General features: G+C 33.6%; 4 protein-coding genes across 5 annotated transcripts; 2 read left to right on the plus strand and 2 right to left on the minus strand.

Moving 5' to 3' along the window:
* The first annotated feature begins 1111 nt into the window (after nt 1-1111).
* On the plus strand, nt 1112-11600 carry LOC8283029 (mediator of RNA polymerase II transcription subunit 33A). Its single transcript, XM_048370198.1, has 12 exons — nt 1112-1612; nt 1708-1818; nt 2547-2900; nt 4191-4507; nt 4659-4750; nt 4849-5233; nt 5381-5591; nt 5690-5801; nt 7044-7205; nt 7952-8630; nt 8828-9034; nt 9713-11600. The coding sequence occupies exons 1-12, from the start codon at nt 1332-1334 to the stop codon at nt 10798-10800; spliced, it is 3999 nt and encodes a 1332-aa protein (XP_048226155.1). The 5' UTR covers nt 1112-1331; the 3' UTR covers nt 10801-11600.
* Nucleotides 11601-12257: 657 nt separating this feature from the next.
* LOC8283030 lies at nt 12258-16562 on the plus strand. 2 transcript variants are annotated; one of them, XM_002519926.4, is made up of 9 exons: nt 12258-12408; nt 12488-12781; nt 13031-13178; nt 13258-13408; nt 13518-13643; nt 13733-13813; nt 14145-14337; nt 14418-14688; nt 15713-16562. In XM_002519926.4, exons 2-9 carry the CDS (start codon nt 12590-12592, stop codon nt 15961-15963), a joined length of 1413 nt encoding a protein of 470 aa, XP_002519972.1. In that variant the 5' UTR covers nt 12258-12408; nt 12488-12589; the 3' UTR covers nt 15964-16562. The 2 variants fall into 2 exon arrangements, with proteins under 2 accessions (XP_002519972.1, XP_048226156.1); XM_048370199.1 differs by having other exon boundaries at nt 12274-12408; nt 12471-12781.
* A 537-nt stretch (nt 16563-17099) lies between these two features.
* Nucleotides 17100-19526, minus strand: LOC8283031 (serine/threonine-protein phosphatase PP1-alpha catalytic subunit). Its single transcript, XM_002519927.4, has 3 exons — nt 19017-19526; nt 17628-18187; nt 17100-17523 (listed from the first exon to the last, which is right to left on the minus strand). Exons 1-3 carry the CDS (start codon nt 19183-19185, stop codon nt 17347-17349), a joined length of 906 nt encoding a protein of 301 aa, XP_002519973.1. The 5' UTR covers nt 19186-19526; the 3' UTR covers nt 17100-17346.
* A 1556-nt stretch (nt 19527-21082) lies between these two features.
* On the minus strand, nt 21083-23913 carry LOC8283032 (cell division control protein 2 homolog C). Its single transcript, XM_002519928.3, has 4 exons — nt 22998-23913; nt 22834-22903; nt 21981-22119; nt 21083-21457 (listed from the first exon to the last, which is right to left on the minus strand). The coding sequence occupies exons 1-4, from the start codon at nt 23644-23646 to the stop codon at nt 21365-21367; spliced, it is 951 nt and encodes a 316-aa protein (XP_002519974.2). The 5' UTR covers nt 23647-23913; the 3' UTR covers nt 21083-21364.
* Between the last annotated feature and the right edge of the window lie 1215 nt (nt 23914-25128).

Consider the following 25128-nt stretch of genomic DNA (forward strand, 5'->3'; position numbering starts at 1 on the left):
TTATAATCTTAAAAAAGAGCATACTACTAATAAATTAGTTTTTTAATTTGATAATGATTATTCTAAAAGATAGCATATTATTTATATTTTAATATCATATTACCTAATAAATTAGTTTTCTAATTAAATAATAATTCTAATTATATAAAATAATATTTTTAAATATTATATTCATTATTAAATTAATTTCTAATTTTAAGAAAATAGAAATATCAATTATATTGATAGTATTTATATAATATTAAAATTAATAAATAAATATTTAAAAAATAATTTATTGATAGTATTAATTTAAAGATAATATGAATAATATATATTTTATTAGTATAATAATAAGAAAAGATATTTAAAAATTAAAAAATTTAAAAATAATTAGTTTACTATTATTTTTAAAATTATAATAAATTAATATTAAATATTAAAAAATTAATTAAATTATATTTATAAATATAATTTTATAATCGAAATAATAATAATGACGGTATGATTAATTTGTTCTAAAAGATCTACCGCCAATATGTGGACTTCATATTTGATTAATGTTTATTTTATAACTATTCCAATTTTAAGTTTTACCATTATTAATTTCCAGCTATGACAAGAAAGGGGAGATTAAAGAGAAAAGTTCCAGATAGACCCTTTGATTATCATCCGAAGGCCACTTAGGTCTATTATTTTATTTTGGTTTCCAATAGAGATCTTATTATTTCAAAATCAGCCCGTATAAATCCTATTGTTATTTCAACCTAAGTGAACTTTAGTTTTGATTCTGATTTAAAATAATAAAATAAAATAATTTAAATTTAAAATTAAATTAAAATCATCAGTATGTTTTTTTTCTAATATTAAGTTAAAAAAAAGAGACCGCGACATTTAATCAAATAATTAAATAAATTTAAAATTTACAACATATTACTTTTTTTTTTTATAAAAAATCAATTTGAATTGAACTGGAATCGATGCCAAACTTGAATTGTCCACTATCTTTGATTGAATTAAAACTGATTTGAGCCAGTTTCGAATTGGGTGGGCTGGTTGTGAAGGTGTTTGGTGTGTAAATGTAAAAACGACAACAATAAATACAAAGGCAAGGGCTGGTGGGGAAGATAGCAACGGAGAGGTGGGTGCTAATCACGTGATACAAAATCCACACAACAACTTATGAAAACAATTGCGATTTTCTATATGGAGTAGACTAGTCAATTAAACAGAAGAAAAAATAAAAAAGAACAGAAAGGAGCAAAGCTCAACTGAATCAACAAATCAAAATACTATATCTATAACAACCCATAGGAACTGGAGAGTAATTTGAAGGAAATGCTTTAATTTTGATGGAGCAGGAGAAGAAGAGAGAAATGATGGTGGAAGATAAAATCTTAGAAACAATCAAAGCATGTGAACAGCGACAAGAAGGTCCTTTAGTAATGGGGATGGAAGTAGCAAAATGCCTAGTCTCTTTAGGAATAAGCGTACCTAGTCCTGAATTAGGGCAAGTTCTGGTTTCTTATCTTTGCTTCCAGAATAATCACCCTTCTCTATGGAAGTTTCTTCAACAATCTCTTTCTTCTCGTCTCGTTTCTTCTCTGCACGTTCTCTCGCTTCTCTCTTCCAGGTTTTCGTTATATTTGCGTTATTTCTCTGTTTGTTTTTTCTTTTTGGCAATTTGATTTTGTTTTTCAATTCTTAATGTTGTGTTTGTATTGGTAGAGTAATTCCAAATCGACGCTCGCAACCGGAGGCTTATAGACTGTACCTTGAATTACTTAGTCGATTCTTGTTTTCAGCTGATACAATTGGTGATGATGCTCGTAAAGAGAAGTATGTTTTTGTTTAAAAGACAGAACTTAATTATGTTGTTTTGTTGTTGTTGTTGTTGTACATTTTTTTCTTTTTCAAAACTTGGATCAGGTAGAAATGGTTTTGACTTAAGGTTTACTGTTAGGAAGAAAAATAATAATATCTTTCTTTTCAATAAAATATTAATGTTAAATTTTGTTAAACTAAGGCTTACAGGAGGTAAAATGAATGGTCAGGTTTGTGATTTAAGTGTGAATAGAAGTAGTTAATTACGAAAATTCTGTTGTGATTACTTTGAGAATAGCACTTTAAAAAAAGAATTGTTTGGAAATCAACATTGTGTATACTAATAACTTAATTACACTGGAAATCCCTCTTAACACTATTATGATATTCACTTCTCTTGAGTCTGATAAAAGATTTTTATTTTGCGTTCGGGAATGCCTTATCCTAGTTGGGGATATAAATAATCTTTGTTTTTCTTTTAAACGATTTACTATAAGTTGCTCTTGCATGAATTTGAGAACATTGCTTAGTTGAGGGGCTCAATCAGCATGAATGATGATTTGATTAAATTGGCATTAGCTGACATACTGGGGCATGGATGTTTGATTTAAGTCACAATTTTCACCTCTCAATATCATTTGTTTGATTTATGAGACTCTGGCAGAATGCTAGCTAAGGGGTGTCTCTATTTCTTATTTGGTCGCCCTATTAAACACTGGAAATTGTGCTCTTCTGTCTTGTAGGATAATAAAGTCGGTTGATGTTGCTCTAAAGCTTTCTCAAACTTATGGAGTTCAGATTCTGGATCTTGGGCATGTCCTGGTGCTGTTCTTTTTTAGTATTGTTGTTGGCTTGATTGACAGCACATTCAATGACTGGGGATTACTACTGAAGTCTCCAAATGTACAATGTGGACCATTTGGAAATGATGATAACCAGGATATGGATGTTGATGCCAGAGGGAATTTTAATATGGGAAGACATGAGCATCGTGAAGTTTTAAGGAAAACTAATCCTATCTTTGCAATAGAGGTTCTGCTAAAATTAACAGAAAGTAGAAAGGCAATGGTTCTACTCCGTGTTGTTCACTCAAACATGTATGTATCATTATTCTCCAGTTAATTTGCATTAGAATTTTTCCTCTGCCTGATGTGTGTGTGTGCGTGTGTGTAAAATTGTAGCTCATGATAGCTTGATATGTTGTTTTGTGACTCTACCTTCTGTGTTTAATTTCCTAGGGGTTGGGTATGCACATTTGTGATTTTGCTCTGAATGCATATGTATGCATTCGATCAACCATCTGTGTTTTGTTAAATTTATCAACTTTATTCTGCTGCACATTGTGAGAATTTGAACAAATAAGAATCCTTTATTTTTTTTATAGAATGGGCAGTAACAACTACTGCCAAGAAGGCTGTAATGCAGATGATTTCCATTTTTATTTTTTTTTCCAATTCTTATGGTTGTCATTCTGTGATGTGTGTTCTTATAATAAAGGTGTACCCAATATACATGCATCCAAGAATACTTAGTATATTCCTGAGTTAAAAGTTCAATTTCACATTGATATTATATTTTATAGAGGGGTAATGACCAATTGGCACCCAAATAAACATATTGGCAACAAGTGAAAAGAAACTGGTTGTTTTTTCTTTCCCTCATATTTACTTGGTTACGAATCAATAGTAGTTTACGGAAGAAAAGACAAATACTTCACTCCCATCCTTGTTTAATAAATTAAAAATTTTGTTGTTTTGTCTAACTAAGGCTTAATTTGTTTAATGGAGAAAACTTTCGAATGTTTAACACACCTATGAAATTGAGTAGATGAAAATTATTTATCCAGTGTCATAACACATATTTCTTAGACAAATTATTTTGGAAAAATATCAAAATACCCATTTTTTTTTTTAAATTTTTTAATCAAATTTATGATATTTTTAATTTTTTTTTTCATTTTTACTGTGTTAAATATCAAAAATACGGTTTTTTAACTTTATTTTTTTCAAAACTATGGTTTTGGTTGTTTTTTGGTTTTTCTTTGATTGTTTTTGGGTAAAACAACCGAAGAACTACCACAAAACAATTGAAAAACAACTAAAAAACAATCACTCCGTAAATTTGAAAAAAAAGTTAGAAAACAGTATTTTTGAAAAAAATAAAATTTACACAGTAAAAACAATATCTTTTTTTATTGATTTTAGGGTATTTTGAAAAGTTCCCATATTTTTATCCAAAAGAAAAAAAGAGTACAAAGTTGGGTGAAATACCATCTTACTGCTTAAGTTGATTGCATGTGATAGAAGCTTATATGTGAAGAAACTACATATATTGAGGAACTCGCTATATTCCTCTGTTTTTTTTTAAATTATTTTAATTTTTTATAGGCCTGATATATTCAACGGGCTCCTGCAAAGGCTGTTGTTTTGTAAAGCCAATGAATTGGCATCCTCCAATATGGAATCCGCAAACCAGCTTTTGGAAAGATTATTCGCCAATATTCAGAGGGTTTATAATTTTGAATACCAGTTAAACCAGCAGCAGATTATTCAGATGCTTATTGATACCAAACCATGCAAGCCTATGGCTTATTGCAATTTAGAATCTGAGAAATCTGCTTCTTGGGTTTCCTTTGATATTTACATGGAGAATATAATGGACGGGAAGCAACTTCACATTAGATCATCTATTGCTATACTTAGAGGTAAATCTTTTGGAACGTTATCTTTATTTTGCACACATAAACACATGTATGCTTTTATTTGTTTATGTAGATATAAGTTTAAATAAAAACATTTTGTTTGGGAGCTGCAAGAATTTTTCTTATACTGTAGTTTGCATGTTATAACCTGCAGAAACAATTAAGACACTCCAAGTGCTTAACCGTGCAAGCTGGCAGGAAACTTTCTTAGCACTCTGGCTTTCAGCTCTTCGGCTTGTGCAACGAGTTGAGATGATCCCGTGTCAACATTTTTTCACTTAAGAAGATAGGTTCCAATATATAAAGAACACTTATTTTTCTGCTTCATGGCTGTCTCTTTTCAGGAACGTGACCCTGTGGAAGGTCCTATTCCACATCTTGAGTCTCGTCTTTGCATCCTTTTGACTATTGTCCCCTTGGCAATTGCTAATATATTGGAGGATGAGACCAAATCTTGTTCCTCTGCGCTTCAGGGAGCTGGAACATCTGGACACATGGAGACTAGGTTTCAGTGTCAGGTGGAGGGGAATGGTCAAATTTCAAGGAAACATGGACTTATTTCAGCTCTTCAGGTCCTTGGAGACTTCTCTGGTCTCTTATGCCCTCCTGCATCTGTCGTTGGCGCAGCAAATGCTGCAGCTATAAAGGCAGCAAGTTTCATTTCCAATTCCAAAAATGCAAAAAGTGGTTTAGGTGGTGGTAATCATATTGATGCTTCTGTCAATGCAGGTAACTTGGGAGTGGTCATGTAGTTCAATTCTTAGTCTTGCAATTCTTGTTCGCACTATATTAACACTATATCGATGGACCACCTGTTTCCCTTTTTACTTTCCAATGTTTTACATGATGTTTTTGCTCTTTGTTCATGCTTTTCAGGTGGTAACATGAGGCACCTCATAGTAGAAGCCTGCATTGCAAGAAATCTAATTGATGCATCAGCATATTTTTGGCCTGGCTATGTACCTGCTGCAGCAATTTCAATGTCAGATTTACCACCGCTTCAAAAATCTCCTTGGTTAACATTTATGGAGGGATCAGCACTGAATAATTCTCTTGTAAATTCACTTCTCACGACTCCTGCTACCAGGTAAAACAAATAAGATAAGATAACAAAAGAGAAAAAGCAATTTGACTTCCAGAATAGCAAAGTTGTTAATTTTGTCCTCTTCATTGCTTCTGGTAAAGTTTAGCAGAGATAGAGAAGTTATATCATATTGCATTAAATGGGTCAGCAGAGCAGTCAGCAGCTGCAAAAATTCTATGCGGTGCATCGCTAACTCGTGGATGGAATATTCAGGTAGCACATGCGCTTCATTTATGCTGAAATATTTCAATTTGGCGGCCTCCATAACTTCTTATACATGAACTAGCTAATAGAGATTGTTGTTTTAATTGTTCAGATGTTTCAAAATTCATGATCATGCTATTTACCTTTTTTGTGGTTGTTTAATGGAGTGTATTCTTATATGAAATATGTTAATTTACCATGGAGTAGCTATGGGAAAATGAATATTTCTTAATGTTTCTGTCTTAAAGAGTGTACATGTGTGTAGATAGATAAATTGTCCTAATTCAACTGAAAGCTTTCAATGTCCTTAGATCTGTGTAATTGCTTGGCAAATGGAGGTAAGGTATTTATTCTAAATTTTGCAAAGTAAAAGGAAATTTAATATGATCTTGTCTTACTCTTGGCACGAGTAAAGTAATGCCTTTTTCCATCATGCTCTGAATGTACTACAGTAGGAAAGCAAATTCTACACAGGTTCCTGCCTGAGACATTGATGAATAACTATAGAAGGGTCGAACAAAGTAAAATGGACATGGTAAAAGTATGAAGTGGGATTAAGAGAATGGTAAAGGGATACTTAAAGTGCTGTTCATGTTATTGAGGACAATATTTTATTAGGATGCACAAAGAATTTAAAATCGAATGGATAAGCTCATCCGAAGTGTTGTGGAACTTTCTGATTTCTCACTTGTTTGTTTGTCTGTGAAGGTGTCAACTACCTCTTCATTACCTAAGCTCATACCCAGGGTAAAGTATCATATGGTCAAAGCCTAAAAGGAATTTATGAGACTGTTTTGTTACTAGCCATATCTACATAACCAAATGTTTAGGGAGTTAGTTAATGCGATAAACAGTGGTGTATGGTTCAGAAAGGTCCTCTGAAATTTTCTAAGCATAATGAATCAGAAAGACAATGCAAGGCACCCAAAAGTTAGAGAAGCGAAGGAAGATCTTGAGTTGTGTAGCTGAGCTGCTTTCTAAATGTTGCTTGTGTAGTTCTCTTTGTCACCCCATTTATCCCCTTTTCCTAATATTCATTTGAGCCTAATCCCAAAGGCTAGGTAAAGTAGCTGAATGTGCTTACTTCTTCCTAGAGATGATATTGGATGTACTACAAGAGTTATGTTCTTGTTTCAGTTAAAAATTCTTTATTATTACATTTGTTTTTTAGGACCCGATATTCTTTGTTTTACCACTGCTATGCATTTGAAGGTAATTCTTATATCTTGACACTGAATGTTTCTGTGTCAGGAGCATGTAGTGCACTATTTGGTCAAGCTTCTTTCTCCTCCTGTACCTTCTACACACAGCGGACTAAGGAGTCACTTGGTTGACTATGCTCCTATGCTCAGTGCCATTCTTTTTGGAGCTTCATCAATTGATAATGTCCATATACTTTCTTTGCATGGCGTTGTAAGTGAAATAATACGACTGTCTTTTTTGTTTTTATTACTACAAGCTGGATTTGCCTTTTAACATTTGATGATATGGGATCTTTCTTTTAGCCTTATATTTCTTGGATATGAAAAGAAATGTTATTAAACTAGAAGGGAAGAAGACATGGCTCCATTCTGACTTTCATATTCGATTTTATTGGCGAGTTTTCATGCTAGAAAATTTACTTAATTTGTCTTCGATGACTTCGTCTCACATCTATTTGGGTTTTTGGAAAAATTTAGAAAAGTATCTTGTGATTAAGTGCTTGAACACTTAAGTAACAAGACTCTTGTGCTATTTTAGTACTTTGAGGTTTGAGTTATTTCCATTTTAATACTATCTTTATATTTTTATTTTTTTTTCAAAATTTATATTCAAGTAGTATTTTCTATGATTAGAAAAGGAAAAGATATTTATTAATAATATCTAAGATGCCTTGAAGAAAATTTATTTATTAATTTTTGTATAGTTTTCTCCGTCATGAACTCTTATTTAAAATGAAAAAAGTTGTTCATGCTGTATTGATATGTACAATGTAATTCTTGTATGGATAATACACAAGTTACGAGCAGCACAAAAACCAAAAGGTGCATTTCTGAAATTTCCCCTTGTTCTCTATATTGTGATGATCTCTTTATGTTTCCATCTCTTTTAGACATTTGTGAAGTTGTAAAGTTGAATCTCCTTGTGATCTGATGAACTCAATGATTCTATTCGTTCAGATTCCTGAATTTGCTGCTTCTTTAATGCCTATTTGCGAGACATTTGGGTCGCTTATGCCTACGTCAACTAATGTATCTAGTACATGTGATGAGCCCTCATTTTACATGGTTTTTTCTGCTGCTTTTCTCTTTCTTCTTCGTCTATGGAAATTCTATAGACCCTCTGTTGAGCAGTGGTTGACGGGAGGAGGAACCTTGGGAAGTGAGATTACTTTGGAGTATCTTTTAATGTTGCGCAACAGACGCATTGCCTCAAAAAATTCTGCTGCTTTGGGTGAAATCAACAGTGTTAACAGTGATTCGGTCCAAATTGAATCCATATCAGATAAGCCTGTATATGTTGACTTTTATCCTAAATTACGAGCTTGGTATTGTCAAAACAAGTCGTGTGTAGCTTCAACACTGTCTGGGCTTTCTACTGGAAATCCTGTTCATCAGGTTGCTAACAAAATCTTAAACATGATTTACTCAAAAATGACTAGAATCGGAACCTCTCCGGGAAATTCCTCAACTCTATCAAGCAACAGCTTATGCGGGTCCTCCTCAAGTAGTGGTGAAGATCCTTATCAGAGACCAATGCTTCCTGCATGGGAAGTGTTGGAGGCTGTTCCTTTCGTTCTTGAGGCTATATTAACAGCTTGTGCTCATGGAAGGCTTTCATCTCGGGACTTGACAACAGGTTACATAAAGGCTAGCTTTCTTGTTTGTTAAGAATTTTTGGTGGTTTTATTTTCTTATTATGATTGTGTTGATTAATCCATCTCTTTGTCATTAGCAGAAAGACAAACACATGTTTTATTGGAAATTTGGAAGTATAAAACTGAAGTCACTCTATGATGTCTGTTTTCAGTTACTCAGTTTACTTAACACTTGCAGGTCTGAGAGACCTCATTGACTTTCTTCCTGCATCTCTTGGAGGCATTATCAGTTACTTTGCTGCAGAAGTAACTCGGGGCACATGGAAACCAGTTCCAATGAATGGAACAGATTGGCCTAGTCCCGCAGCTGTCCTATCATCTGTCGAATCTGAAATGAGAGAAATTCTTTCTGCTGCAGGAGTTGATTTTCCGACCTTTTCTTCCAGTATGTTTCACCAAGTTTTATTTATTTATTATTATTTTCTTATGGTCTATCTAATGAATACAGCAATCTAATTCTATTGTCTTCTTCTTTAAAAATTTTCATTTAATGGAGTTCTGTATAGGTATAGATGAAAAATTAAATTTCCACTTGAACAACAGTATATTCTTGGACTAGGAAATGTGGACTTTAGCGTATGCGTATATGGGCTATAAATGGGGAACGCTATTACTATATGGTCTTGCTGAAGTAGGTGTCCCGGGCTAGGAGAATCCTATCTTATTTTTCTCAAAATGGTTGGGTTCTTTAGATTTGAATGTACTCTTCCCTTCTTCCCTGCAAACTTAGACTTTCACTTCTGCACCAAACAATGGTCTCATCCTTATGTTGACACGACTGCTTGATGCGGAGATTCTGCTTGGCTGTTTTGCTGTTTTTGAGTGAGCCTTGTTTTATGGGGCCTGGCTTGGCACAAACATGTTGGAAGTTCGTAATTCTTTTATTTTTGCTGGTTTCTCTCATTTTTGTGGACTTCTTACAATTGTAGCTCCATTCAGCAATGGAACTGTTTCTAATAAATGGATGCAATATCGAATTGAATGATGAGACATGTAGTAGAGCTGTTATTACAAAATTAAGAGTGCTTATTTTAAATCCTAAAGCCTGTGTAACTTCTTGCAGGGCATTTGCCTGTCATGCTTCCATTGCCAATGGCAGCTCTGGTCAGCTTAACTATCACTTTCAAACTCAACAAAGGCCTCGACTACCTTCATGTTGTAGTTGGGCCAGCGTTGGAGAATTGCGCATCAGGTTGCCCCTGGCCTAGCGTTCCAATAATTGGCTCTCTGTGGGCCCAAAAGGTCCGTCGCTGGCATGACTACATAGTTGTATCATGTGCTCGCTCTGTTTTCAGGCAAAATAAAGAAGCCGTCTCTAAGCTTTTAAGAAGTTGCTTCTCCTCATTCCTCGGATCAGTTAATGTTTCATCGCCTTTGTTGACCAATCAATGCAGCATAGGGGGTCTATTGGGAAATACTATTCCGAGTGCTTGTGGATCCCTGGCTCCTGGATTTCTTTACCTTCGCTCTTGTCGGACGATACAAGATATTCAATATGTGAATGGTGTGATCATAGGTCTTGTAGGAGAGCATGCCAGGGAATCAGCTGCGAGATGGGCAAACACAAGCTCCTCACGCCTGAAGTCTAGCCAAGCATCTCTGAACCTAGCAGCTGCAAAGGCAAGGGAAGCAGCCACACTGGGTGCAAGCCTCTTATGCATTTCAGGGGGGATGAATCTCGTCCAGGAACTCTACCTGGAGACGATACCCACCTGGTTACTCTCATCCAAAGCCGTGAAACATGGTGAGATGAGTGTTGTATCTCGGATTGTGGAAGGATATGCAATGGCTTACATGTTGGTCCTGTCAGGGTCATTAGTATGGGGGGCTGGGAGTAAATCTCCATCATGGGCATTGTCTAGAAGGGCGCACATTGTCGGCTCCCACATGGACTTTTTGGCAGGGGTATTGGAGGGACACATATCGCTTGGCTGTCATCCAGCCACTTGGAAAGCTTATTTCTCTTGTTTAGTTCGCTTGCTGGCAAGTTTTGCTCCAGCCTGGATACAAGAAGTGAGGCTGGAAACTATGAAGAAGTTGGCCAATGGATTGAGAGGATGGTATGAAACTGAGTTGGCTATCTCTCTGCTCGAAAGAGGTGGGGTTGCAGCCATTGGCCTTGTAGCCGAGCTAGTAAATGTTTTGGATTGAGTAATTCCAAGCTGAGCATAAATCACAACTTGGTTTCTGCTCCTCCGCATGTTGGGAGCATGTCAACTATGGTTCCCATATTATGTGTGTGGAGCATAGACTTGGCTTCTGAGTGGCGAAGGAATGGGCAGAAGGTTTATGGTGTAAGCAATTTGTGAAACTTTGCCGTATCTGATTGACACAGATGATTCAGAGAATTAAAATTTGAACCGAGTACCTGAGGTTGAAGATATTGCGATTTGGCCTTCGAAGAGGCTATGATAAGGAGTTGGAGCTATACAATAATGATAGCTGTTCCCTCTTGGAAGCGAAGTTGGAAGAAGGTACGTATTTAATTGTCAACCATATGTTGGGGTGCAGAACCATGTGCTTTGTTTGGCAAAGAACATACGTCAAAAATGAAGAGGTGGAAAGGGTTAATGTTCTGCCCATGTGCAAGAAAAATTACAAAATCGATTGAGGGAGAGCTGGAAAAAGGAAAAAACAAACAAACAAAAGAAAAATTCTTATCCTAAACAAATTAATCATGACTTTCTAACTAATTTTTATTGTTTGCCATTTTGTTTTGTGCTTTCTAAAATCCATTCTCGTTTAAGCTGGAAGCATTACGAAAACGAGAGAACTGCTAGTTTAGAAAATGAATCTCCTCACATATAGTCGCAGGATGATGTTGTTGAATGGAATTATAGAACTGACCCTAAATGTACTTTGGGTTATATAATTCAATAGTTTGTAAAAATAATTCAGCTCAATTTTAAGACTTTCTCTTTGAATGAATATTATATTTAATTCTTTCGATACCAACGGTAATTGAATTGCTCTTACCAAATCACTGTGAACTAAAAAAAAACTCGATCTGAATTGTTTTTGAAATATTAAAAAAAAAAAACAAAAGAAATGCAATTTTCTCTTTTATGAAAAAAAGAAAAAGCAGTAATGATTTTTGCTGGGAAAAACAGATTGGCGGGGCCGCCTTTCGAAAACGAAAGTTCATTGTTTGAAACTTGAAAATTTAGAACGAGATTATTATAAGGAAAGAAAGGCGCAAAAAAAGAAAACGAATAATTTGACCCCTGTATTATTGAGGTTTCTGCTATTAAGCCCTTGTATATACTTAATTAGTGACAACTAAAATGATAGCACAAGGGCTTAACACCAAAAATTCAAATTGTATAATGGCTAATATTATGCGTTTGGTAAAAACAATTGATCAATTTTATCGATAATTACTTAAATTTTCGCCAATTTTATTATACAATTAAAAGCTCAAATATTTAATTTTAAAAATTTAAAATTCGTAGTAAAATTTAAATTAATGATTTTATTTTTGATGCAAGATAGGAAAAAACTAGAAACTAGAAAGCGATTAAGCGCTGATGAGAAGTACCACGTAAATCATAATTTTCTTTTAATTTAAACAAAGTATTTACCAAATAATATATGGAATATTAAAATAATAAAAGGAACTCAAAATTTAATTTTGAAAATAGTAAAAAATATAATAACGTTACTGAATTCCTCCTTCATTCTTCCTCCTCCTTCCTCTCCTCCTACTCACACAGCCTGCTCATCTCTCAACTCAAACTTCACATAAGGAAAAGAGACAAGGTAGGTGTTTGCTACAGTGATACCCTAATGCTATTCCAATTCAACTGTTTACCGAATTTCAGATTTTTATTTGTTTCAGATTAGGGTTTGGACTTGAGGTTCAAGTAGGGGTCTGGCTTTTTAGAGTTAATTTATATCAGTAAACAATCGTAAGCTCAAGAGAAAGGAATAAAGATTGTGGATGGAAGGAAGGAGAATATCGGCGAATCCAAGGCCGTGTTCGGGAAGAAGAGTATTAGCAAAGAAAAGGCAACGGTCAAATGGGTTAATGAACACTGTTAAAAAGCTTCAGCGACGCGAGATTTCTTCTAAACCAGATCGCGCTTTTACTATGAGTAATGCTCAGGAACGATTCCGCAATATGCGTTTAAAGGTCTCTTTCTCTCTTATTCTTCTTTGTTTTGTTTTTAAAAACTAGGGCAAATACAGTAATTTGCTTTTCCTAATTCTTGAAGTATTTGCAATTATTCTCCTTGAATTTGAATAATGTATACTGAAACTTGTACAATTTATTACTTAATTGTTGGTGGCTGTTGCTGTTGTTTTTATTTTTAGTATTATCATTTCAAGAGTTACTTTTTCAAGATAGAGTTAAATGTGTCTGGTTTTCAATTTTAATCAGGAGGAATATGATACACATGATCCCAAAGGCCATTGTTCAGTAGTACTGCCTTTTTTGATGAAGAGAACCAAAGTTATTGAGATTGTGGCCGCTCGTGACATTGTCTTTGCTCTTGCTCATTCCGGTGTTTGTGCAGCTTTTAGTAGAGGTACTAACTAATTATAATATCATAATTGTACTCTTTTTCCAGTGAAGGAGTGTGATTCTAATTATTATTGTTAATGCAGAGACAAATCAGAGAATTTGTTTTCTGAATGTGAGTCCTGATGAAGTCATTCGAAGCTTGTTCTACAATAAAAATAATGATTCCCTCATAACAGTTTCAGTTTATGCTTCAGATAACTTTAGCTCGTTGAAGTGTAGATCTACTAGGATTGAGTATGTTAATACCTTCTCTTCTTTTCATTATCTCTTTTCTTTATCAAGGTTTATCTTATGATTGTGTATATTAGATTCTTTGATGTGTGTATTATTTTTAAATGGTTAGGTACATAAAAAGGGGCAAGCCAGATGCTGGTTTTGCTCTTTTTGAGTCCGAGTCATTGAAGTGGCCGGGGTTTGTAGAATTTGATGATGTTAATGGGAAGGTTTTAACCTACTCTGCCCAAGACAGGTGCTTTTCCAGCCCACTTACTGTGTCATTGCAAAATGTCTCATTACTAACTTCTATTTTTTAATTTTTCATATGATAATCACGATCAGTGTATACAAGGTTTTTGACCTTAAGAACTACACGATGCTGTACTCTATATCGGATAAACATGTACAAGAAATCAAGATCAGGTAGTCTCTCTATCTTTCTATCTATCTGTCTATCTATTCGTGTTTGCGTATGTGGGCGCACTTTACGCTTTCTGCTTAGACTTATATTTGGTCTCATTGTCATTACAATGTAGTTTTTAATTGTAGGAAAATGTTATGAATATAGTTAACCTCTCAGTCTTTCAACCTTCTGCAAGAGCATATATTGAAAAAAAAAAAAAATTCATTAGGTTGTTCATATATGTTACCGTTTTTTCCTGACCTTTTTGGATACTAATTCCAAGTGGTCCTTCATTTACCCAAATTGAATGAGTTCTAAGATGTGTCATTTTATGTGTTACATGATCTGCAGTCCAGGTATCATGTTATTGATTTTCAATAGAGCAAGTAGCCATGTACCTCTTAAGATTTTATCAATAGAAGATGGCACAGTTCTCAAAGCCTTCAACCATTTACTTCATCGGAATAAGAAGGTGGACTTCATTGAACAATTTAATGAAAAGCTTCTTGTCAAGCAGGAAAACGAGAATCTCCAGATTCTTGATGTGAGTTATCAGTTTAAGTTAGTGACCTTTTTGCTGCATGATTACTTTATATGCCAGTAATTGAATATTCCTGTAAGCAGGTTCGAAATGCTGAGCTAATGGAAGTTAGCAGAACTGAGTTCATGACTCCCTCTGCATTTATCTTTCTCTATGAGAATCAGTTGTTCTTAACTTTCAGAAATAGAACTGTTGCTGTCTGGAACTTCCGTGGGGAGCTTGTCACGTCATTTGAGGATCACCTGTTATGGCACCCTGACTGTAACACAAATAATATATACATTACGAGTGATCAGGATCTTATTATTTCTTACTGTAAAGCTGAGACTGAAGAGCAATGGATGGAAGGAAGCGGTAACTTTTCCTGCTACTCTTTTAGTTGTTTACTATTATCGAATGTTTATACAGCTTATGGTTTGAGCTAGCAGAATACTGGTACAATCTTAGTGGGACATAGTTATATTGGTTCAAACTCTTAGAATATCACCCAGCTCCTTTTTGCAAGCTTGCGGAAAGGCTTTTTTTTAATTTTTCCTGAAGTTTTTGCAATTGTAGTCTATTACAGTAGCAAAAACCATAAATTTCACCTTTAGCAAGCTAATGGAGCTTTGATACTTTTGAGTTCATTTATAATGATACAATCATTAGAATTCAGACATAATCAATGCAGTGAGATTCTACCTGGAAAACATCTTGGCTGCTACCCTGCGGTCTCATGTACTAGCTTGGAATACTTATGTCTAATTTCAAGTTGGCTGCTAGGGATAGAACTTGTCTTCTTGCAACTGAAGATTCAAAACCTCTGCTTGGGTCAATATTATTCAAAACCTCATATGGTTTGAGTTGTTTGTTTGTTGCTTGGATTCGCATGAACTCTAATGAATTTTACCATATCTTATTGAAACCTACAGTTAACTCAGGATTTTGATCTGTCGCAAAGTAACCAATTTAGGCTTTCTTTTTAACCATTCTTTCTTTTAGCCACCAATTTTTGTTGCTTTGGCCAATGTTTATATCTGATGCTAAGTAATTAAAAACAAGTGTTTGATTCTAGAGTATGTGTAAATGTTGCAAATGCTGTATCAATTACTGAATTTTGGGTTATGAAAAAAATTTATTGCCACATCTTTTCAGAAGGAGCAATTAACTTTGCTGAATTTTGCAGCTCCTGACAATTTGTGTTCTTGTTTTATTTTTCATGTCCCTCTTAGGGTTGCTGTTGTCCCACTTTTGCATGCATCACCAAGGGTTGTCAATCTCCAACTCCTGCATGTGTCTGGCAGACCTTTGTTCAGTCAAATATTATTTGTTTTTCACTGTGATGTGGTGAAGAACACTGCATCTGAAAGACCCATCTCATCTTTTACTTTTTATGCAGCGGGGTCTATCAATATTAGCAACATCTTGACAGGAAAGTGCTTGGCTAAAATTAATGCTGGCAATGGTGGTCCAAAGGGTGGTGAATGCAGCAGCAGCAGCAGTATTGGCTGCTCGAAACAGAGTTGCTCTTCCATGCGAAGTACAGTTGCTGAGGCACTGGAAGACATAACTGCTCTTTTCTATGATGAAGAGCGAAATGAAATCTATACTGGTAATAGGCATGGGCTGGTTCATGTATGGTCTAACTGAAGTTGCAACATGTTTTATCATTTTGATATGGATGTTACAAATCTGCACCTAGAGGATATTCCATCATGTCTGCAATGAGATCTATACCCCTAGTTGATGTGGGCTGGTTCATGTATTGGCATATTGAAGAGCAGAATGAATCATGTTGACCTGAGTGCTATGATTCCACAATTTGACGGTCTGTCATGCCTGCACAAGCTCGAAGCTGATGTCTGCATAGCATTCCATTAAATTGCTTCAGAATGAAGATTGAGTTGTACCATTAGATAATTGTAGTTCGTTGTGTAGCAATCTGTAGATTCTTACAATTGGGGTTTCTTAGGGTATCTGTTTGAGATGCCAAAGAAGGGTTTAAATTTGTCAAAGCCTGAAGACTATTCAGATTATGCTATATGTAACATTACTTTGTATTCTGTCTGCCAAGTAAACAAGATGTTTGCTTGTTAACTATATCTCTCTGCCACTAGTGAGGATAATGTGCTCAAAATTTGTGGTTGGCAAGGAAATCTGACAAAAACTAAATTCATACTTGGAGAAGTACCCATATGGGCTCGAGTCTGTAAATCTTTTTCGAATATACTGTCTCATACATTCAGTTAGGATGATGATTATTTTGCATTTTCTCATATTGGTTTATCAGGTTAGGGTTAGATGTATATTTTCTTTATTGTTGATATATTTTCTTTCTAGTCATAGTAGGATTAGTTAATTTTTCTTTTCTTACTTTGTTTATTATCCTTATCATTAGAATTAGTTTTAGCTTTTATATTTTTCTAGCTTATGTATGTAGAAGTCTTAGGGTTGGTATCCACCATCTACGGATGTGTTATGTTCTAAACCCTAGAAATCATTAAGTATCAATTTAACTTGTTTATCCTTCTTTAAAATGCAGCCATGTGCTCTAATCTGATATCAGGTTAACTCTGTCAGATTCTTTGCACAAAGAGAAGATTGATCAAGACCTCTAATATTGAAGAAAAAGATTCACTTAGGTCGATCAGGCAAGGCAATATCATATTTTCCAATGATCATAAGGAATCAAGTGCAAGAACGGCCTTGATAAACACTGTACGGCGCATTGCTTTTTCTTTTTCTTTTCCTGCGAAAACCTACTATTAGTTTTACAGGAAGAAAAGTTGAAGCAGGTACATCAGATAAATCACTAGAAGCTGACAGTTGTGTTACAAACCGATATGCCAAACATTACCTATGAGCAGTTGGTATATATAAAAAGCTTTCTGATAATCTCAGTTACATGAATTAACCTAGATGATATAGAGGCTTTGACTCACTGGAAGCTGAATATTTTACAGGTGAAAAAAGGCAAAACACTAACTAAATTGTCTATGGCGGAGAGGGAGGTGCCTCTCTGTTGGCAGAGAACTATTCAAGCTGTCCTGCTTTTCCTTTCCAGGGCTTCAGAATCTGAAATGAGCAGAGCAAACTTTCATTGACACACATTAGTGCACCGGCATTGTTAAACTCTCCGCAGTAGTTTGGGGCTGAGAAAATGGTAACCAACTGCCTTTCTGCGAAGAACTCGTACCCATCCTCAACTACCTGTCAGCATTTTCAACAAGAAAAAATGTTACGCATTTAAAAAAAGAAAAGTGTTAAGCATCAAGATACTAGAATTCCGCTCTCAAGGAGCAAGAGATCAAGACCTGGTGAGCACGGCATATGAGATCAAGATCATGTTTCTTCAAGAATTCTGCTACCTTGTCAGCTCCAAAGGTATAGGAGACACCTCTATCATTCTCACCCCACCCTCTGATGTCTCTATCAGGATCAGCCCAGAGAAGGTCACAAAGAAGGCCTTGGTCTGGCACATCTACAGGCCTTTCAATAGCTCTAATCTGATCCAAGCTCTCCATATCTGGTGAGAGTCCACCATGCATGCATAGGATTTTATCATCCACTACTGCAGCTACTGGTAAACAGTTAAAGCAGTCCGTGAAAGTTTTCCACAGACGGACACTGAAACGGCGTTTGCACTCATCATAAAATCCGTATATTCTGTTGATAGAAGCACATTCATGATTCCCTCGGAGGAGGAAGAAGTTGTCTGGAAACTTGATCTTGTAGGCAAGGAGAAGACATATAGTTTCTATACTTTGTTTTCCTCTGTCTACATAATCTCCAAGAAATAAGTAGCTGGAATCTGGTGGAAACCCACCATACTCGAACAGTCGTAAAAGATCTGGATATTGGCCGTGTATGTCACCTACATATCCAAAATAACCCAAATAGTAACGAGATACATGGAGGGAAAAGTACAGATTTTCGAGTATCAAACTAGTCTTTTGATATGTTGTGGCATCTATTTCATTGCTTGCATTACTCTTAATCAAATCCACTTGCTCGCCTAGATTATTGAGGTTGAATTAGCAAGTCGAGCATACTGAATTAACTCATCCCCACCACCCCTTGATCTAAAATAAGACTTCGATAAGGTAAATAATGATCAGCAGAATCTACATAAAATTAAGTTATTTCTTCATAAAATTATCCTCTACAAAAAACTTTGTTCTCGAAAGATATAACTATCAACTTATAAGCTGATTCGCTTGATCACTATACCTGTAGTTTGCAGGTAAAGTTCACAGGTCATGTTTGCCTTCGTCCTTTCAGATTCAAAACAGCAATTGCAAATGCAGCTCATTTTCTGAAGCATTTCCTTAACAAACTTCTATTAAATGCTTCACCATTCCAGTGAAATATCCAAAACAATACTTCTAAACTAAGCTTAGTCTAAAACAAAATGAAATTAAGAAGCATCATTATTCAATGAAACTATTGTCAAAGCCTTAAATAAAGAAAGAAGTGGATAAAATAGCATGAAGCTATAGCACCCATCCACAAATGATATTAGGCTTGTGATTTCCTAGGAGCTATAGCATTGTATGGAATTCTGAATCAATGCGCAATATGAGCAAGATAATTCTCAAATGTCAAAAGTAACAATGAGAAAATACTTTCTTGGTTCATATCAAATAAGCAAAAATTACAATACATATATTATCCAATAAAGAAAAAGAAAGAAAGAAAGATACCACAGATGTTGATAGGAGCTTCTAGTTCAAGAAGTACAGGCTGAGCAAGAAAGACTTGTTTAGCAGTGAGACAGAGATTTCTGATCTCAGGTTCAGTAAGCTGAATGCGTTTGCCTCTATTGTTTTTTCCTTCCAAAAGCCTCTGTATAATCCCTTCCAATCCTTCCATTCCACCCAAGAGGAGACAATTTCCCTCCTCTTGATCTTTCTTTATTATTGTAATCTTGTTTCTTGATTCTTGATGGGTTAGCTAAAGATCATTTATTGATTCTTGATATACAAACAATACATTCATCTAATAGTGAAATGAGGATAGAAAGAAAGAAAGAATTCAAGAAAGCGAAGAAAACAAAAAACAAAATTTAATTTATCTATTGGTTCTTGATAATTGATACAAGAATTGAAAACTAAATCTCATCCTCTAGATTGAGAGAGAGATTGCAAAAGAACCGCGGGAGTTTGAGATATATTTGGAAATGGAAGTTGGGTAGAGAGCGAGAGAGAAATTGGTAGCAGTTAAATTTGACTTTGTATTTACGGTTGTGGTAATTGGTAAAGGTGCGGTTGTTTAACTTTTGCCAACTAATGACTTTTCTTTTTGGTGTGAAAGGTAAAAGAAAAGTAAAATAATTAGTCTTTTAGTAAATTCTCTACCGACTTCAATGCCTACCCTAACAATGATCTTTAAATGGATAATTATTCAAGTTTTTTTGGATACAAGATAATTAATTAATCAAATTTCCTTTCTCTAATCAACGGTTTTAACAATTTCCTTAAATTGTTTGTAACATTTTAAGTATCAAATCCTTCTATGATATGTATTGATAATATTAAAATAGTGCACTTCCCATGTTTTCACTTATATTTCAGATTCTATGTATCCGGACAACTCCAATTTATAATTTAAAAAAAAATGTGCTACTTCATCCAATATTATTATAATAATTTATTATACTAGTTGATGTGATTTTATTTTTTCATTTATCTTAGTTGCTTTTTAAAAATAGAAATATGTTATTTAATTATAAAGTTTACATCTATTAAATGTTAGGTTAAATGGGATTACCCTTAATTAAATAGGTGGTTTATTTCCTAAAAACAAAATTGAAACCCCAATTACAAATGAGAATTTTATGTGGAGAATTTTTTGAGAAAAAGAAATGATTGACTTATCAAATACTATTGTTTTAGATAACACAAAATATGTGTACGAAGTGGCAGTAGAAAGTAAATAAAATGTAAGATGGGCATGAAAGACAAGTTATATCAAACTGTGCAAAGTCTGAACAGCCTGTTTTTTCTTTGGTCTTTTTGGAGACTTTTCAGAAGGAAAATGTAGTAATTTGACTGTGGATGATGTCCTAATCCAATACTAGTGACTAAAAAGTATAGCTGTTATGTGCGGCAATAGAGTTTTCAACCCTCGTGTTATATTATAATATATATATATATATAGAGTGTGTGTGATATATTAGTAAATTTCTTATAGGATTAAAAATGTTTATAAAATTATAATTAAATTAAATTAATCATTAATTAATTTTATTAGAATTAAAAAAGTAATTACTAATTAATTTTATTAAGATTAAAAAATAATAGTTAATTAATTCTATTAGAATTAAAAAATAAATAAATTATATATATATATATAGTTAAAATAGAGTAAAATTAGTAATTACTAATTAATTATAAAAATATTTTAATCAATTAATCCTTCATATTTATAGATAGATAGATTGGAATTTTATGGATTCGAGTTTTCCATTCAATTTGAATGGACCCAGCACGCCAGAGCTGTAGTGCGTGCAGCTATCCTTTGCGTTTAAATTTGTTCTTTTTCTTATATCATCGAGGATATGGGTACCCAGTAATCAGACAATAGCGAGTCTTTGTTTCTTTGCCGACATTGAAATCTATAAAATCCAGATAACAAAACGATATCCCCTCCTTCTATGCCTTTACATTAATGTCCATAAGATAGCAATCAACAATAAAATAAAACTCAAAAATATAAGAATGCATACTCTCTCTAAAATAAAATATTTCAGATATCCAAGTGCAGCACCAATCCAAGCAAATTAACCTATTGAATTTCATTCTCTGGAATTGTCAAAATACATTTGAGAGAAGTGCTACTAAGGCATGCAATATTAGATTAATACGCATATATCATACTTAAAAGTTCAATTGTTTAATCACCAAGATGATGAGCCAAGCATTTTTTGACATCACTATTAATAGAACTAACTTCTCAATGAACGCAGCATAGAAGAAGAAGAAGAAGAAGATACAACTTCCAAAAGCTGTTATATAAATCCTACGACAAAATCCCAGTCACGCATGCAGCTTCAGAACTGAGACTTGTCAAGGCTGTCAAAATACGGATGATCCATAGCTGCTTTGGCTGAGATTCTTTCTGCCGGATCATATTTTAGCATTTCCTGCAGTTTCCCAGAAACAAGAAACTGTTAGGACCTTGAAGAAAAAGCACTTGATAGACCAATGACAGTAAACTAAGCAGAGCCACCCAAAAAATTAAAGCACGTCATTTCTGAACATGGCAATTCCATCTTAAAGTGGAGGAAACAATGTGAGATTTTGACTAACACACTCATTCCAATTCAGATATGCTAACATTTAAACCAGCACTTTCCATGCCACCATATATTACCGATTTCAACTTCAGAGACACTTGCAAATCCAATTATAAATGATCCCAGAGCGCGATATCTAACATGGCCACTTGAACTAGTGACCCCACAACTCTCAAAACTTGAATAATAGACTTAGAATTATTCAACAAACATTCTATCCATCTGATACTCTTTTCACATCAACGTTCAATTCAATGCCAATTAGTGGTAAGAGTTTATAATAATTATGTAATCCAATTCAATGGCAATTAGCCACTTAGTGGTAAAACTTTATAATAATAATAATGCAACTAAAGAAGTAAATAATTACCGATAAAAGATCAACACCATCAGGTCCCAAACTTGAAACAGCTCGCGCCAAGTTTTGAGGCTCCCACTGAGGATACACATGCCAATCACGAAATGAAGTCACTCCTGGCCACTGTTTTTCAGTTGGTGTCCCCAACAACCTTCCGATCAAAAGCAGAAAAAAGTTGAGGAGATTACAACACTGCTTGAGGATACTAAATTGAAGTGGTAAAGAAACAAAGACTTAAGTGATAGATACACGACAACTTCATAAGCAATATAGAAATAATATAGGGCTGATTAATAGGAATTCAGCATTTGAGAAAACTAAAAAAGAGCCATCTAGCCTAAACAAAACATATTGCGTACTAGTTGGCCATTGGCATTTTCACAAGCATATTGTGTACTAGTTGGCCTGGATTGGAATTCATCTTTTTGCAACAGTTCAATTGAATTGAATTCATGCAAAATCATGTCACTTCTTTGGCATGATCTTATTTCTTCCATAATGTCCTTTTTTACTTAAAAGAATTGAACTAAAACAACTAATTGCCTTGTTTGGTAAAATTATTCGACAAAAAGCCTTGTTAGAATATATATTTTTCAGCAGTATAGTTGACTTTAGTTCTTTCAAAATTATGTCACTTTTTATTTCTGTATGATATTGTTTCTTTCAAACTGTCCTTTCTTTTTAAAGCTAGAACAGAATTCTAATTTCTAAAAGCTATAAGTTTGCCAAACATGAAATGGCTAAAACCATATTACATTTAAAAAAAAATTCCAAACAGAAAGAAAATTGAAGAAATAGATGTATAAACCAGAGAAAATAAAGATAAAGATAAAAAAAAGAAGCAAAATCATTCATTAAGTAATACCTAAAAATATGAAGCAACTGCTGAAACTCGGAATCACCAGGAAACAGAGCTTGCCTTCTCGCCATTTCAGCTGAAAACGAATTTCATGAGACAACTGAGAAATAAATAAAAAATAGAGGCATAATGTGCAATTGAAAGTGAAAAATGCGGTGAACATAAATTACCGAAGATACAGCCAACAGACCACATATCAACAGCAGTAGAATAATGAGTAGAACCAAGCAACACCTCAGGAGCTCTATACCAAAGCGTGACAATCTCATGTGTATAACTCTTTAAAGGAACCGTAAAAGCACGTCCAAGTCCTAAATCAGCAATCTTCAAAATCCCCTTTTCCTGATCCAATAAAAGATTCTGAGGCTTCAAATCACGGTGCAGTACACCATGACTATGACAATGAGCAACTCCCTTACAAAGCTGAAACAAGAAACTCTGTATTAAACCAGGCGCAAGCGGCGTAGGCTTTGGACCTTTGCGGTGGGAATCAATAAACTTTTTAAGATCGGTGTCAAGATATTCAAACACTAAGTAAAGGTTAGATTTAGAGATGGCGTTTTCCTTGTTAATGTTGTCATCATCAGCAGAATTGACATCAACGTGTTCGACGGAGAGGAGGCGAACAACATAGAGGGATTGAGAGAGCATTTGGAGTAAAGAGACTTCGCGGAGAGCGGTAGGAGGGATGCCTTCTTCGTCCATTTCGAGACGTGTTTTCTTGAGGGCCACTATTTGGCCTGTAACTCTATCTTTCGCTTTGTATACTTTCCCGTATGTTCCTTCTCCTACTTTCTCTAGCTTCTCGTACTTCTCCATTGTCGAAATTGTAACAGAACCCTAGATTTGCAGACTCGCCCGTTAATGATGATGTGACGATGATGATGATGATGATGACTTGTTTTGATTGTGAATCGAGAGAGAGGGAAAATAGGGGGGTTACTGTGAGTTGTGTGTGATTTGAAATTCAAATTTGTAAGCGAAAGGAGGGAGAGAAAGACCACTGGATCCAACGTACAGGAGCGTCTCTCGCTTTTCGGTGCCAACGGAACTCATGCCCGTTCCTACCCACGTGCTTTCCTAATTTTTCTTCTTTTGTTGGCTTTTATAGTCAGTCTATTTGTTATTTTACTGTTTTTGAACTATTTTTCATTTCAATTTTGCATCTATGTCATTATGCCATCCTGGCCGGTCATTTTCTTCAATACTGATTTTGATGGAGTTTAAAAGTGAATATAATAATAATTTTAAAAAAATTATATAAAATTTATATAAATTATGGATTATTCAATATAAATTTTAAAATTTTTTAAAAAATTATAAAATATTCAATTTTTATTTTTATAAAATTTTTAAAAATAAATTAGTATTTAAAAATTCATTAACTTTTATGTACTTTTAATTACTTTTTATGCATTATTATGAATAAAAATTTTCAAGGTTTTTTTTTTTCATTTTTCATCAAAATTTCAATGGACTTTTCTTTTCAAAAATTTATATTTTTTCTTTATAAATTTTCTTATATTATCGTCATCATTTCTCTTTATTATATTCTCTATCTTAAAGATATAAGAAATTATTAAACTTTAGAAATTTAAAATAATTTATTAATAATATTTTTTTATATTCAGACAAAAATTTAATTAAAATATTTTAATTTAATATTAAAAAGACCTCATAAAATTATGAATTTAAAATAAAATATTTAATAAATTATTTTGAGCAAAAAACTCCACCATATATAGACTTTGAGATTTTATTAGAAAGATTATTTAAATAATTCTTTATATTGGTAAGTATAATTATCGGTTTAAGTATTTATCAAATAAGTAATAAACAAAATATAACAATTATAACATGAATTTGGTGGTTTAATTGGAGACAAATTGTAACATATGATAATTTCATTTAAAAAAATTGTTTTCTTAATAAAAAAAATAGTATTGATGTTGTGAGATAATAAAATTTAAAACTGGTATAAATTTAATACAATAATAAAATGAAGTATGTTATTTTGTATATAATATTATGAAAATAATATTTAAAATAAACAAAAAAGAATGAGGAAAATAATAGAAGTAAAATGATTAAATTTATTTTTAAATAATTAAATAATAAGTAAATAATAGTCTGTAAAAATTAATAAAAGTCTATTAATATCTGTAAAAATATTTTTAAATAAAGTCTATAAAAGTCACTCATTAAATCATAAACTCTGTAAAAATCATTAAAAGTTCAAAAACTTTTTAAAATTAATTTATTTTAAAAAAATCTTTAAAAATCTTAATTAAATACATCATC

This window comes from Ricinus communis, chromosome 10, assembly GCF_019578655.1.
Source record: "Ricinus communis isolate WT05 ecotype wild-type chromosome 10, ASM1957865v1, whole genome shotgun sequence".
In the NCBI taxonomy this organism is placed as follows: domain Eukaryota; kingdom Viridiplantae; phylum Streptophyta; class Magnoliopsida; order Malpighiales; family Euphorbiaceae; genus Ricinus; species Ricinus communis.